At 38.2% G+C, this 15555-nt stretch overlaps 1 protein-coding gene across 1 annotated transcript; it reads left to right on the top strand.

The window, feature by feature from the left end:
• Positions 1 to 558: 558 nt before the first annotated feature.
• Positions 559 to 15555, top strand: LOC140135789 (GLIPR1-like protein 1). Its single transcript, XM_072157407.1, has 7 exons — positions 559 to 944; positions 9274 to 9510; positions 10953 to 11077; positions 12294 to 12388; positions 13435 to 13515; positions 14468 to 14571; positions 15523 to 15555. The coding sequence occupies exons 1-6, from the start codon at positions 648 to 650 to the stop codon at positions 14548 to 14550; spliced, it is 918 nt and encodes a 305-aa protein (XP_072013508.1). The 5' UTR covers positions 559 to 647; the 3' UTR covers positions 14551 to 14571; positions 15523 to 15555.

Genomic DNA, 15555 nt, shown 5'->3' with positions numbered 1-15555 from the left:
CAATTAGTACCACGTTACGCTATTTATAGCAATTCTATAGAATCTAAATTTCAGTTTACTTCCTCCTACACCTGTATAATTATACTACATGCTAAGATCAAAATTTGTTTAAAATGTCAAAATAGTACGGTAACAAAATTATAGTAAGTACACAGTGACAAAAGGAATCACCCAACTGTTACTAGTTAGTTATCATTGTTGGCAATAAACCATGAAGTGTAATGAACCCCACGCCAAAAGACAGTAGATATGCTAGCTGCTCTTAGTCATTTTTGCCTGTACCAATGTTGCCAAGTGAATGGAAGAGTTTTTCATTAAAAGTTGTTATTTTTTGCTCAAAATAATGCAGTGGAGTTAAACTGTGGATGTGGTGGTGGTGGGGTGGTTTGGGCATGGTACTGCCATTTAGTGTGTGATAGGAGTTGAAGGGCTAGGCTAAAGCAAAAGGAATATTATTTGTTGTGTGGTATGTATTATTTAAAACCCACTGTAACACATAATTTGAGGCATAAAGCAGCCTTGGAATCTGTAGGCCATTTCAAGACCAAAGGCAGATTGTTTTGCAGCATTGAGTGAAAATCCAACCAAATCTTACACTAAGAAAAGAAAACGAATGTCATTTCGATTGGCATATTTGTCAAAACAACATGGATTCCAATATCAGTACAGCAATATTTGGTCTGTTTGCATGCATTGCAATAGTAGTTGCAAGTGAAAGAAAGTCGGTGGTTTCTGATCCTTTTCTCTTCAAGTCTAATGATGCAGAAGCTGCAGAGAATGCGGAACATTTGAGGTACAAAAGAGCAGATATTTCAAAGATCCGTCATCTTTATAATGAAGGAAGAGTCAATAAATTTAGTGATGCAGAAAAGAAAGCTATTCTTGATAAACATTTAGAGTTCAGAAGCTCTGTGAATCCGGAAGCTAGCAACATGGAGTTTATGGTAAGGTGTTTTGTTTGTTGTTTGTTTGATATTTTGTTTCGTTTATGCGTTGCTTTGGAGACTTAAATATTCTCAAAATTAATATGCCAAAGGTCATTGTAACTTTTGATCTGCTTTTGTGTCCAAATGACAGGGTAGATAAAATTTTTCCCAATTAAATAATATTTAAACTTAAAGGATGGGTCAATCTACAACCACCCTCCTCCATATTTTTTCGCCATCAATGGATATCCCATATTTTACTTATTAAAATAATTAAATTTGAAAACTTTTTTGTTTAGAATGTGTCCTAAGTGGGCGAACCCACTTACTATTCACACAATATTCTACAGGGCCTATACAAGCTTATACACATGTTGGCTGTCATATCAAAAGGGATTGCCACTCCCATACGATGACTAAACACTCCAAGTGGTACCCCAATATAACATGATATAAGGCCTAAAAAATATTGTTTGATTCGCGTAACCCGACCGACCCTAAAATATGCCCGCCCCTAGACTTTTTTCTTCTTTTTTTTGCACAAAAATGGAAAAAATATAAATAAATAATAAAAAAAAAAAAGGAACAAAAAAGTTCCAAGGTCTTTATCATGCCCAATTTACCGCTTAAAATGTGTGTAACAAATACTAGTAATTGCCGACCGACCTACGTCAATCAAACAATTTTGAATTTTTTCTAGGCCTAAAGGCCCTGCAGGGCAAGAAAGCAAACATTGACCAACAGCAAGAAGTAAACAAAATGTCGCAAGATTTGAAATTTTCAGAGCTATAAAGAAATGTAAAAATGACGAAGCTGACCAAAATTTAAAACGGCACTTATAAAGCAGAGATTATCATCTGCCTGTGTTTCTTTATTTTACCTCCCCCCAGGCTGAATGCCGATTTTTTTTTTTATTCGCAAGAGAGTAACCGTATGCTGCGTTTTAGGATTTTTTTCGCTATATCTACTGAGATAGGTCTAGCATTTAGAATATCATATAGTCCCAAATTAACGCCTATAGTCCCAAATTAAACCAAAACAAAATGTCGCAACATTTGAAATTTTAATTTGATTCTCAGTAGATATAGCACCAGTAGGCCTAATTCGATTCGAAAATATATATCTCGCGCAGGGGACAATGAAAACATTTTATTTCAGATATATACTAGTATTCAGTAGGTAGAACAAAAAACCCACATGCAATTAAAATTATAAACCAAAACAAAATGTAGCAACCTTTAAAATTTTAATTTGATCTTCAGAAGATAGCACACCAGTAACATGATTCTATTAAAATATCGCTTTAGGGTTCATATACCACTAAATCCGCCTGTGAAGCGGTTTCCGGTAAAAGTTTATCACGCTATAGTCCCAAACTTTGCATAAAAATTCTAGAAAATCGGTACAATATTAACAATTTTAGTGTTGAAAATCGCTTTTTACTAGAACTTGTGAATGTGATCTCTACAAATTTGAAAAGATAATGCAAAAAGTTGAGTGATATTTACGATTATGTGCGCATGAACAAACGAGGTCAGAACGCGGTTAGCAGTCGGATGTAAACACGGGAAAATGTGGTCTTTTTATATAGCACTAATTTTCTCAAAAAATAGTCAGACCTAAAATCCCCCCTAAAATGTGTAGTCATTTTCAGAAATGTTATGCAGAATTTGTTCTAGTTAAGGGATCTAGAATGAGCGTTTATTGCGTTTCGACAGTATTTTTTGTGGAACATGAGAGCACCTCAGACCTATCGAATTGCATTCTGAATACGAAGCATGTCTTTCTGATATCAAATAATTTTCATTTTTGAAAATCACAATATAATACAAATTTTATGACAAATTATAAAAATTTGATATTTTTCACATTTTGATATATAACGGTCCTCGAAGTAAATTATATAAATCTAATGATAATATTCTAAAAGTGTATGTAGCTGGGAGGAAAAGCCGACGGTCAATTGAAAATTTTGACCTTTCATATTGAAGATATGGATTTTTTCCCAAAAAGACCTTTTTTTGTGTGTGTTTTTGGAAAAAAAATCCATATATTCAATACGAAAGGTCAAAATTTTCAATTGATCGTCGGCTTTTCATCCCACCTACATACACTTTAAGTATCAATCATCAGATTTATAAAGTTTACTTCAAGTACTGTTAAATATCAAAAATATCAATTTTTAATGATTTGCCATAAAATGTGTATTAAATTGAGAATTTCAAAAATCAAAATTATTTGATATCAGAAGGACATTCTTCGTATTCAGAATGCAATTCGATATGTCTGATGTGCTCTAATGTCCCAAAATAAATACTGTCCAAACGTTCATACCCCAGCCCTTAAGATGATATCAAATATATATTTCAAAGTTGGACTTAACTCGACTTCCCGACCCCTATTTAGCATGTAAAGTCTATGGAAAGCTTCTTTGTGGTATGTACGCTGTATCTCGTTCAGCAGACAAAAACGACAACCAACGGGCATTTAAATTTGAGCTATCTGCAGTTGATAGCAAAACCACACGAATTCAACAAAAACCAAATTACATAAAACCGATAGAGAAATGCAAAGGTTTTATTTCAAAGTTTGTTTCAGCGTCGTGCGGTATTCGGTTCTTGAGATATTTCAATTTTAATATTACCCGTGTAAATCAATGCAGGAGCTTTATAGACACCGGCACCAGAATCGAGCAAATTACGGCATGTCTCACCACATTTTCTTTTAGGATAAAGTTATGGTAAATTCGTGTTTTTACTTTTACTACTAACGATAGCTTAAATTAAATTGATGGTATAATTTTGGTCTCCAGTAGTGCTGTCTATTGAAGATTAAGTTAAGATATTCAAGCAGTTAGGACAGGTCTGCAGAGTGTTGTGACATTTTTTTAAAATTAAAGTACGAGAACGTCATAAGCGTAACGGTGGGCGTCAAAAACTGGTGCCATGTTAGATAATAAGTAAAATTAGCTGCCAGGGGGGTCATGTTAGATAATAAGTAGAATTAGCTTGGGGTCATGGTAGGAGCGTCCGAACCAATAGTTCACGCGGCCCTGGATAACCAACCAATCCTGCCACCACCAAGCGCAACTTATCATCTTGCCCATCATGCCCAGTATCGCCAAAGGAAGTCCAAGCAGACCTTTTCTAGGCCTGCTTTGACAGTTACAGAATGTCGAAGGATTCTCTACCGCCAAGCAAATTATCATCAGCGGATTGTGCAACAATCTCCACTGTGATGTCCTGTGCCTACAGGAAACCCATAGAGGAGCGACTAACCACCGCCCAACCATACCTTGCCATTGAGAGACCACATCGTCAATACGGGAGTGCGATATTTGTGAAAGAAAGCTAAAGAAGGTGTTGTGATTGAAGCCACTATGATGGCTGATGACAACGACATTGAAGTCTCACCGTTGAGCTCAGTAATGTAACAATAACACCAGTCTACAAGCCACCAGCAGAAGACTTCAAGCTCCCTCTCTTCACTTCTAACACTGACACCAAGCCATGTATCTTCATCGGCGATTTCAACAGCCACAGCACTCAATAGGGTTACAAAGAAACCAACAACAATGGAGCTGCAGTTGAGGAATGGATAGACAAACACCAGCTGCGCCTTATTCATGATTTCAAACTTCCTCCTTCGTTGCATAGTGCCCGTTGGAAGAGAGGATACAACCCTGATCTAGCTATTGTCACCAACAACATCTTTGACATGTGCAAGAAGATTGTACTGGATCCAGATCCCCAAACACAACACCGGCCAATTTGTATCCACGTTAACACCGTAATCTCACCAAACATAGTGCCTTTTCAGCGACGCAAAAGAGCTAGACCAGAAGGTGAAGAGAATTACTCCAACTCCAGACAACTATGACACCTTTGCCCAACTAGTTTCCAAGACTGCTTGTAGACATATACCAAGAGGTTGTAGGGTGGAATACATACCAGGCCTTTCCAAGGAATGTGCAGAAGAATACCAGAAGTATGTAACCATGTTTGAAGCTGATCCCTTCGCCGAGGAAACAAGAGCAAAGGGTTAGACAGTTATGGAATCCATCTCCCATGAGCGTAGTAAGACCTGGCATACCCTCATAGAGTCAACAGACATGACCCGTAAGAGCATGAAGGCATGGCCCACCATCCGCAAACTTCAAGGTGACCGTACAATAACCCCACAGCAGCCCAAAGTCACACCCAACCAGGTTGCCCACCAACTGCTTCTGAATGGAAGAAGTGGCAAGAAACATAAGAAGACCAAATTAGACCGCAAGAAATACAGCGGAGATCCCGGCTTCACCAAGCCATTTACTATGCAGGTGCTGGAAGCAGGAATCGCCAAACTCCAACCAGGGAAAGCAATTGGCCTTGACAACATCGCAACTGAGCAGCTGAAGAACTTTGGTCCAGAGGCAAAGAAATGGCTCTTACAGCTCTACAACACCTGTCGTCGCAGCCACATACTCCCTAAGATCTGGAAGAAGTATCATATCATCAGTCTGCTGAAGCCAGGGAAAGATCCATCCATCCCAAAGAGTTATCGACCCATATCGCATCTCAGCCATACCTACAAGCTATTCGAACGCCTTCTGCTCAACTGACTGGCACCTGTGGTAGATGAGCAACTCATTCCAGAACAGGTTTCCGTCCTGGCAAGTCAACAACAAGCCAAGTTCTCAACCTTACTCAGCACATCGAGGATGGATTTGAGGAAGGATTGGTAACCGAAGTTGTTTTCATCGACCTGTCAGCAGCATACGATACCTGATAGATAGATGTCTCCTCAGCAAAATCCGGGAGCTAACCAAAGATATCCACCTGACGGAGCTCATCGAATGTATGCTTGACAACAGGATGTTCTTTGTTCAGCTTGGAGACAAGAAGAGCCGGTGGCGAAGACTCAGGAACGGACTACCCCAAGGCAGTGTTCTCGCACCTCTCCTGTTCAATATAATACACCAATGATCAACCGAGAAGTGAAGACACCCAACGCTTCATATATGCAGACGATCTTGGCATCAGTGCACAACACACCGACTTCACTGTTGTGGAACAGAGACTCTCCAAAGCCCTGGATGAGCTCACGCCATGCTATGAGGAAAACTGCCTCCGTGCCAACCCATCCAAGACACAGGTGTGTGCTTTCCACCTCCGCAACCGTGAAGCTAAACGTCAACTGAAGGTGACCTGGTCTGGAACCACACTAGAGCACTGTGAAACACTCGTTTATCTGGGAGTCACTCTCGACCGCACACTCTCATACAAGACCCACATTGAGAAGACAAGGAGCAAAGTTTGTTCACGAAACAACATTCTGAACAAGCTCACTGGATCCAGATGCGGAGCTCGACCAGACACTCTCAGATCAACAGCCTTGGCCTTATGCTACTCTAGTGCTGAATATGCCTGCCCAGTGTGGGGAAGATCAACTTATGCCAAGAAGGTGGACCCAGCACTCAACTCTTATCACTGGATGCCTCCGATCAACATCAACGGAGAGTCTCTACAGTCTACACCTTAGCTGCTATAGCCCCTCCAGATGTATATACGTCGCCAAGTGACCAGCATGCAAGAGCGTGAGCGTCAGACCACTGATATGAAGCACCCCATGTTCAACCAGACCGCTGCACCCAAACGCCTTAGATCCAGAGGAAGCTTCCTAAGCAAAGTTCATCCTCTTGGGGCAGTCTCCAAGGAAGCGGAAAGATTCACCATGTGGAAAGAGAGATCTCCCAATTCACCAGCTATGGGACTGCTACCCAGTGAGCAGCTACCACCTGGAGCTGATTCTACATGGCCTGAGTGGCGGTATCTCAACAGACTAAGATCAGGGGTCGGAAGGTGCAAGGTCGTTTTGCAGAAATGGGGCTACCTACCAGAAGGACAAAACACTACCTGTGAGAGTTGTGTGGAACGGTTCCACAGACTATGGAACACCTGTTGGTCTGTCCACAGATGGGGCAACACTGCACACGTGAGGACCTAGCTGAATTCGACTGCTCGTCACTGCGTCAGCTATTGGCTCGGGCGCATTTGACCCTGTGCTTGGACACGCTAAGAAGAAGAAGCTTGCCTGAAAAATTCATGAAATGTGGTAGCTGTATATTCCTAGTCGTATATTGAAGATGTTGAAATATTGGCTTTCAGAGTATATCTGTGCGTGACGTATTGTATTATACGTCGGCTAATTGTTTCCCCTATAAACAAACTTTCGTTGTTAATTGCCTATTGTTTGTTATCTACCTTGAAAAATGCTCCCAAACAATTTTAAAGTCAGCATAAATGTTGGTATTGCATTATTTGGATGATGTAAATTAATTCCATAATTAGTATACACAAGTGAGCCACTGAGGGAGAATAAGATTGCTTTTAAAACCAAACTATCGAACCACTCGTATGACTTATCAGTAAATGTTTAGACGCACGATATATTCCTCGATATGGCTCTTCTACTTTACTTTTGATTTGATTTAAACTCGGTTTTATATTTTTTTTCTTAATCCTAGGTTTTATATTTTTGTTAAAAATACATAATATACGATTGTGGTCAAATTTCAGTTTAGTTTTTCTTTGCCAAAAATAAAAAAATATTTATAATAATAGCATACAACTGCCATGAAGGTTTTCTGGTCATTTGAAGCAAAAATAATGAGGTAAAATGAAAGAAAAAGAAAGCACCAATTATGTTCACTACTGCAGCTGTGCTATACGGGGGATTAAATGTCTTAATGAGACATCAAAGAGGCGCTGAAATTTGGCTGATTCCAAGTAGGTTACGCCAGGGGTGCAAGTTGGGACATGCGTAAAAATTACAAATATGCCCAAAAAAAAAAATCAGATTTGAAAAAATAAATCATTCTGGTGATTTGATAAACACATAAAGAAATAATTTGCAGGGAAGACAGTGGTAAAAACAAGTATTGCATTTATATTTCAATTACCCCCCCACACACACACACACACCCACACATAACAAGACAAAGGAGAAACAAAATCCAAAACGCTGGGATAGATGTGAGGCTTTTTTCCCTTTGGTAATTGTGTTGTGACGATAATTTATAATTTGCATTATTGAATCATTGATCATTGTGCCTTAAATACCTGTTCATCAAGTGAACGTGGTATCGTCCCGCGCATCAATTGAACGCCGTGGAGCGAGCTATTGTCCATGTCTTGCTCGTGAATTATATTCAATTATACTGCAATGTGACTCTGGTAAGAATTATTAACACATACATTATGTTATTTTGATCAGTTTGTCAATAAATTCACAATAAATCTCGTAAACGTATTTCTGTTTCATTTGGTTCAGTTCGTGTAGTCATTCCCTTTCCCGTTCATTATCCCTCATCCCTTGGGCATGTTGGGACTCCAAATCCGGTTCCTCGCTCTGCTTTTCCCTTGGACTAATTCCCCAATTTACCTTCATAATAATTGCCAGTTATGAAACGTACTGACCTCCTTTGAATTTTCTCAATGCTGTCGATCTGGTTCTGCCTGTAAATAATCCTAATTTTGCTCCATATTCTAGCTGTGATCTGACTAAAGTTGTGTATACTTGTGCTTGATGGAGGAAGAACATTTATCTGATAAAAGCATGGGTTTTGCTGGCCTTTGCTGTCAATGCCTTTATGGGTGGTTTCCAGCTGAGTTTCTCAGTCACTCCACGTCTGTGCAACTTTCTCCCGTCACAATTTTCTGGACACATTACCGTATAATAAGGCGACGAAAAAACACCATGTTCAACGGGCGGACGGACCGTTCAAGAAGGGTTGGCCGGTCGGCCATTGAAATGACCCAAAAAATCACCAAAATTTGTAAATAATTTGAAATTTGGGGAAAAAATTATCCTGAAATTTCAAAAATTTGGGCCGGCATTCATTTGTACAGGAAATTTTCCCCCAATTTGTTCAAAATCTGGGTCGGTCGGGCCCCTAGAACAGGTTTTCTTGATTCGTCGCTTAAGCGGTAATACTTACTGCCACCATCTGGATATTTTTGGGACCACGATCGCCTCCCCCACCCTCTCTCTCTCCTTCACTCCCCATCTCTCTCCTCCCTGTCCGAAGCTGATCTTACTTAAAAACCTCATTTAGTGGATGTTGTGGATGTTGCAATACTTTAATGTAAGCTAATAATGTAGGTTTGTCCAGATAATGCTGAACTAAATTTGTCCAGATTCTGATACTGTATTATCTGATTATCATCTGGAGAAACCCACAGCCTTGTCGTAGTCATCGGTATAACCATTAACAATATTATATTTAGGATGTACGTCTTGTCCACCAAATGATCATGATAATAATTTAATTTTTGGAATCTTGTTTAATACTCGATCCCCTCAGGTATGGAATGATGATTTAGCCACCCTTGCCGAGTTATGGGCCTCTGTGTGTTATTTCGGTCATGGGCTTACAAATCACACGGACATCCGCAGCAAATTTCCTACTATCGGTCAGAATCTATGGTCAGGTGGCGCCAAACCAGACGGGGTCTCATCGGTGGAGAAGTGGCATGATGAAAAGGACAATTATGATTACGATGCGAATCAGTGTACAGGAGGATGTGGACACTACACACAGGTAGGTGATGGAGCATGGGGTATTACAAACAAGAAGAGTCTTTAAAGAAAAAGACACAGTTCACGGATGTATAATTATAGTCCAGATTGACATATTATATTATGTTTTGTTGAATCCAAGTGTGTAAAAATATTGCATCCAAAACATAATCAATAATGATAAAATTGGATGCTTTACGCCCAATATTTATTGGTCTCGCTTTGAGTTTTTAAAATATTGGACTCGACTACGTCTCGCCCAATATTTTAAAACTCATAGCTCGACCGATAAATATGGGCTCAATCGATCCAATTTTATATCATTCTATGTAATCACACCCATGATGAATTTAATTCAATTGAATTGAAGGTGAATTTAATGAAGCTTATATAACTCGCCAGCCAGAAACTTTAGATGGGTCGATCCTTCATGTAATTATTTCGTGTAACCTAATCCTAACCCTAATCCTAACCCTAACCCTAATCATAACCCTAATCCTAGCCCTAATCCTAATCCTAACCCTAATCCCAGCCCTAACCTAACCCTAAACTTAACCCTAATCCTAACCCTAATTTCGTGTAAAATTACATGAAGGAATAACCATAAGATGCGTATACTAATACGCACTCTTCTCATACATGGACACTTATATTTAATAATGTCCAATTATTGACAGAAAAGATAAGCAAGCATTACTAGCTAGATATGTATTCAAATTCTATGAAGCATGAATGTAACTGGTTTCTTTTATCATGCCCAAGAACAGGGAGTAAATCAGCTTCCTGAAAATATCCAGTGTATTTTTCCTATAGACGAATCCAATTTCACGCATTCCTGCTCCTCAATGGCAGCCATTAGCCGCGACGGGTACCCAACTATCCCACCCTAAAATGTGGGATGATTGCGGCCTTGAAGAGTATTATAAACTTCATTCTATCACCCGTGTAACACGTAGACAAAAGAATGATGTCAGTTTACAACACAAAAGAATCTAACATCGAATTTTAAGCGGGTTTAATCCACCCAATTGGGTACTCACAACACCTGTTTGGTGCATGCGGGTACCCAAATATGGCCGACCAAATCCTGACCATGACTTGGCTCGTTGGATTCGTCTATATGCTCAGCCTTATCACTAAAGTAAGCAGTACAACTGCTAAGCTGAATCATTGTGCACTCTCTGATAAAAGTAAGAGAGTATATAATATGTATTAATCTCAACATTATTTTTAAGCCTGCATGCCGATTGATTCTTGTGGTCGTGTTGGGAATATTGTTGAAAACCTTTGATAAGGCGACGAAAAAAACACACACCGTACACCCAGTTCAAGGAAAATTTGGGTTGGTCCTTCACGTAGACCAGGTTTTTTCGTCGCCAAAGTGCCTGATCATTCTGTTCGACTTTTCATAAGTTTGATTTATATAAAATTTATTTTTTTATTTTTTTCTCTCGAATAATAAAGCTCGTATGGGGGACTTCTAAGGAACTCGGATGTGGTAGAGCGTATTGTATGAATACCATAGATCAAGATGGCAATCCAGATGGTGGTGGACCCGATTTCATATTTGCCTGTCAATATTCACCAGCGTAAGCTACATAAATTTCCACGTCTCTATTTTGAGTGCTTGAAGTACTAGGACATTTCTGAAATGTCAGATTAGATTTTAGTACGATCACCCCTACATTCCAGAAATGCCCAATGTCCTTGGATTTACTTACCTATGCTCTCATAAGGGAATTTTAAAAGTGACCGGTTTTGAAAAGGCACTTCAGAATTTTCAGCTCCAACTCCAAACACTATTTGTTTTGAAGTTATGTTGGCCTTTTTTTTTTTTTTTTTTTTTTTCCATTGTTTAGATTGGGTGAAGGTGTTCTTAATACTCCCCTGGTTGACCCATTTGTTAATATTATGTGATACAGCACATCAAACGGGGGATTTTGCATTAGCAAAAAGACTCGTACCATATGAGACCGGTGTCAATAGAGATATAAATATAATGTTACCTGATCTGATCCAATCAGCACATTCTGAAATACCAACGATTAAGGGATGGGGTATGAACGTTTCGACAGTATTTATTGTGGGACATGAGAGCACATCAGACATATCGAATTGCATTCTGAATACGAAGAATGTCCTGATGATATCAAATAATTTTGATTTTTTGAAATTCGCAATGTTTTACACATTTTATGGCAAATCATTAAAAATTGATATTTTTGATATTTAACAGTATTCGAAGTAAACTTTATAAATCTGATGATTTATACTTGTAGTGTATGTAGGTGGGATGAAAAGCCGACGATCAATTGAAAATTTTGACCTTTCGTATTGAAGATATGGATTTTTTTCCCAAAACACCAAAAATATTAGGTCTTTTTGGGAAAAAAAAGTCCATATCTTCAATATGAAAGGTCAAAATTTTCAATTGATCCGACGATGCCTCCCAGCTACATATACTTTAAGAATATATCATTAGCTTTATAAAAATTACTTCGAGGACTGTTATATATCAAAAATGTGAAAAATATCAAATTTTAATAATTTGTCATAAAATTTGTATTATATCGTGAATTTCAAAAAATGTAAATTATTTGATATCAGAAAGACATTCTGCGTATTCAGAATGCAATTCGATATGTCGGATGTGCTCTCATGTCCCACAAAAAATACTTTTGAAATCCACACATATCTGGCATACATGGTCACAAAGTTATGAACTTTTGATAGATATGTTAATTTTTCTAATGTTTTGATTGAATGTTTCTCCCTATTTTCCCCACATCTCAATTTCATTTGTAGTGGCAACATGGGAGGGAGCCGACCTTACCAAACTGGAGTCAGTTGTTCAGCATGTCAATCGGAGTCGGCTGTATGTCGCAACAAGACGTGTGATGGTAAGCTTTCAAATAATATAATAATATCCTTATGTTTCTAGGCCCTATAATACAATATATTGTTTAACTTATGTTGGTTTTTTGAGCAAACGTCAAAATGGTTAAACCGCTTGTCACATTAAAGCCATATTATAACATTTTCAAACAAAATAGATTAGCATTTCTTTGCCATAAAATGTTAGCTTTTACTGTCAGATATATTCCCTTTTGTTTTTGAGCCGAACAACTACGGCAAAGCAAAGAAAATGTGTGTTATGAACATCGTGTATGCGTTCGGCTAATAATTCCATCATAAAAAAGCGCCGGTTCCGGCGGGTTTTTTTTCTTCAAAATCTCGGATTTTGACAAAACTACAGCACCTAGAGTCATGATTTTAGCAGGGTATATTGGTTTAATAAAGTACAATTTAATCGTGTAAAAAAGGAATTTTAAAATTCAGTGAGGGCGTCTTCCTCAGCAAATGTTATAATATAAGACAGTTAGATATACAAGAAATGTACATCTTGATGATAGTGATGATAGTAATGGGGTGTTTGCTGAAAAGTGAGTTGATTGACGAAGTATCGCATAATGCCTTCAAAGTTGTGCTACCATTTTCAATGACCATAACTCATAAGAATATGCTTTTATATTGATACTAAACTTGACATATATGTTTCTTCTTTATTACAAGATACAAGACAGCTAGTCACGGTGCTCCTCAAATTTGACATTTCATAATCATGATTATAATGGTAACAGGAAGTGTTTGGCACTGACAGCTTTAAAATTGAATCTGCAATTTGGCTCAGCTGAGTCTTCCTTGCTCCCGAAAGTCCGAAGAACAAATTTAGGCATATCGATCCTGTTATGAAAATGTTCATAATGCAAATTTTAAATCATATGTTTTAATTTAACAATAGAAATGAAACCGTCACTTTGATTTTTGATCTTCAGATCTGCCTAACAAGAGTCGTTTGGAACTCCTTTCATTGGATTGGATCTCTAGCCATGTTAGGCCAGCAATCTCCCAGTGTTTTACCCACTCTTTCATTTTTTCATAACAGCTGAGAATCCTACGGACGGTTCAGAGTATACTAGCACACCTTTACCCGAGAGTACATCCATCATGTCCAATACTACTACTGGTATGTCTAATACTACTACTAACATCCAAAAGCCCTGGTCAGTGGCGTAACTAGGGTTGGTAGCGCCCAGGGCAAGAAACAAAATTGGCGCCCCTACTCCCCCTACACCCACCCGAGAATATCTTAGGCGTCCCCTCTATTCTTGAACAAATTCCTGAATAAACAAGGCCTACCACTAATTAATTCTGGTTACTAGAAGTTGAATCCTGTCTTAAAATGTTCTTTCAATTTTGTGCTGAAATGCGCGCGAAGTGCGCGAACATTTTGACTTTCATCGCTTGGAGGGGCGCAGAATCGATGCGGAATTGGTCAATTTGGCGCCCCGGGCACGTTGCATGAAATTGTAAGGAATAACACATTATTGGGCTTAATGAAATTTAAAATATATGTAAATAGCGCCCTCAATTTGTTCACAAATATACAGTTTATAGAATAAAATTACCATAAAAAAATAAATTATGTTGGAATTGTAAAGTCTAGAATTGAAAATTATGTAATGTTTTGTTAACAGAACAAAATTAGAGAGTGCCCCGTTAAAAAATAAAATCGCAGTTTCTTTTTTGTTCACAGAATCAGCCTATTGTCAGTATTGTACATAAGAATGCAAAGCTTCTCTCTGAACCTTTGTAAGCTCTTAATATAGCCATAACTGTTACTTTAACTATATATCATTGTCTCCGTTTGACTCCTTCTTCTTCTTCTTCTACTTCTTCTCCTCCTCCTCTTCCTCCTCCTCCTCCTCCTTCTTCTTCTTCTTCTTCTTCTTCTTCTTCTTCTTCTTCTTCTTCTTCCTTCTTCTTCTTCTTCTTCTTCTTCTTCTTCTTCTTCTTCTTCTTCTTCTTCTTCTTCTTCTTCTTCTTCTTCTTCTTCTTCTTCTTTTATTCTTATTCTTATTCTTATTCTTATTCTTATTCTTATTCTTATTCTTATTCTTATTCTTTTGGTGAGCCAGATGAATCTTCAGGACTAAGGCGTATGGGGGCGGCAGGCATTGTCGCCTTCTGTTTAATTATAGCCATCCTTGTTGCGATATAGGCTATCTGATGGAGAACTGAGGTAATTATACACTATAGTAATAGAGAGGTGGTGATTTCCATACGCCGTAATTGCACGTCCGTTTAACTATTCAAAATAACTCTACTGTGGCGGAGCGAGGTCGTCAATTTTAGCCAGTATTGGAAATTCTGCACGTATGAAATGAACGCGCAGACAACGTAGAAAATGCATAAAATTTAAAGATAGTCAACTTTGAGTACAGGGTATTGAACATGCGGAAGAAATTCTAACTATTAATATGATACATCTTTTTGTGGGAAATCATGATAACAAAGTACCAGTGAGGTGAGATAATATAATTTTCATATGTGCAGTTCATACATGCAGATGGTCCATTGAAATGCGCGTGAGAACGGCCTTGTAAAAAAGGAGATTGCGAATTGCATCTTTGAAACAAATTCCACGTTTATACACGGAGGACGTTGAAATTGACAGTTTTGGGCGAAATATTTGGTTTTTGGCAACCACAATCGGGTACCGAGACTAGCTTAGAACCGAGACTAGCGCTATGTATACGCACGTATGAACGCCCGTATGAACGAATGTACTGCGCTAGGTGTATGGAACATCGCAATCTCTCTCAAATTTGTAAATAAACTGAACACTGCTCTTTATGGTGTACATGTATAATAATAATTTTATTATGAGCGAACCAGTATTGATTGATGAAATTGGATGCATTTTGCCATAGCTTAAATATGAGAATGGCATCGTCATTAATTTTTAAAAACGTTTTCCGTCAATTATTAAGAAAAATGTACGATAACAATAATTGCAAGGTCGATAAATGTAGATGATCGAGTCCTCCCACCCTCAAAAAGAAAACAAAATCATGATCATAATCCTTCATTTATTAAACTTGAAGTCAAGTCCCCCTGATCCAAAAGGAATGTTTTGTCCATAAATATAAATTAATACTCTTTACAGTTGTTAGCATATTTTGTTTTTCAGGAGAAGACGGAATATAAACGACGGCGACAGAAA

This window comes from Amphiura filiformis, chromosome 16 (genome assembly GCF_039555335.1).
Source record: "Amphiura filiformis chromosome 16, Afil_fr2py, whole genome shotgun sequence".
NCBI lineage: Eukaryota > Metazoa > Echinodermata > Ophiuroidea > Amphilepidida > Amphiuridae > Amphiura > Amphiura filiformis.
The sequence above is the reverse complement of the archived record's forward strand: the minus strand, read 5'-3'. Positions and strand labels throughout refer to the sequence as shown.

Coding starts and splice junctions, on each gene's coding strand:
- LOC140135789 (XM_072157407.1), top strand. CDS start 648: ATGGATTCCAATATCAGTACAGCAATATTTGGTCTGTTTGCATGCATT. Junction 12,389..13,434: donor TCGCAACAAGACGTGTGATG/GTAAGCTTTCAA, acceptor TTTTCATAACAG/CTGAGAATCCTACGGACGGT. Junction 13,516..14,467: donor CATGTCCAATACTACTACTG/GTATGTCTAATA, acceptor TTGGTGAGCCAG/ATGAATCTTCAGGACTAAGG.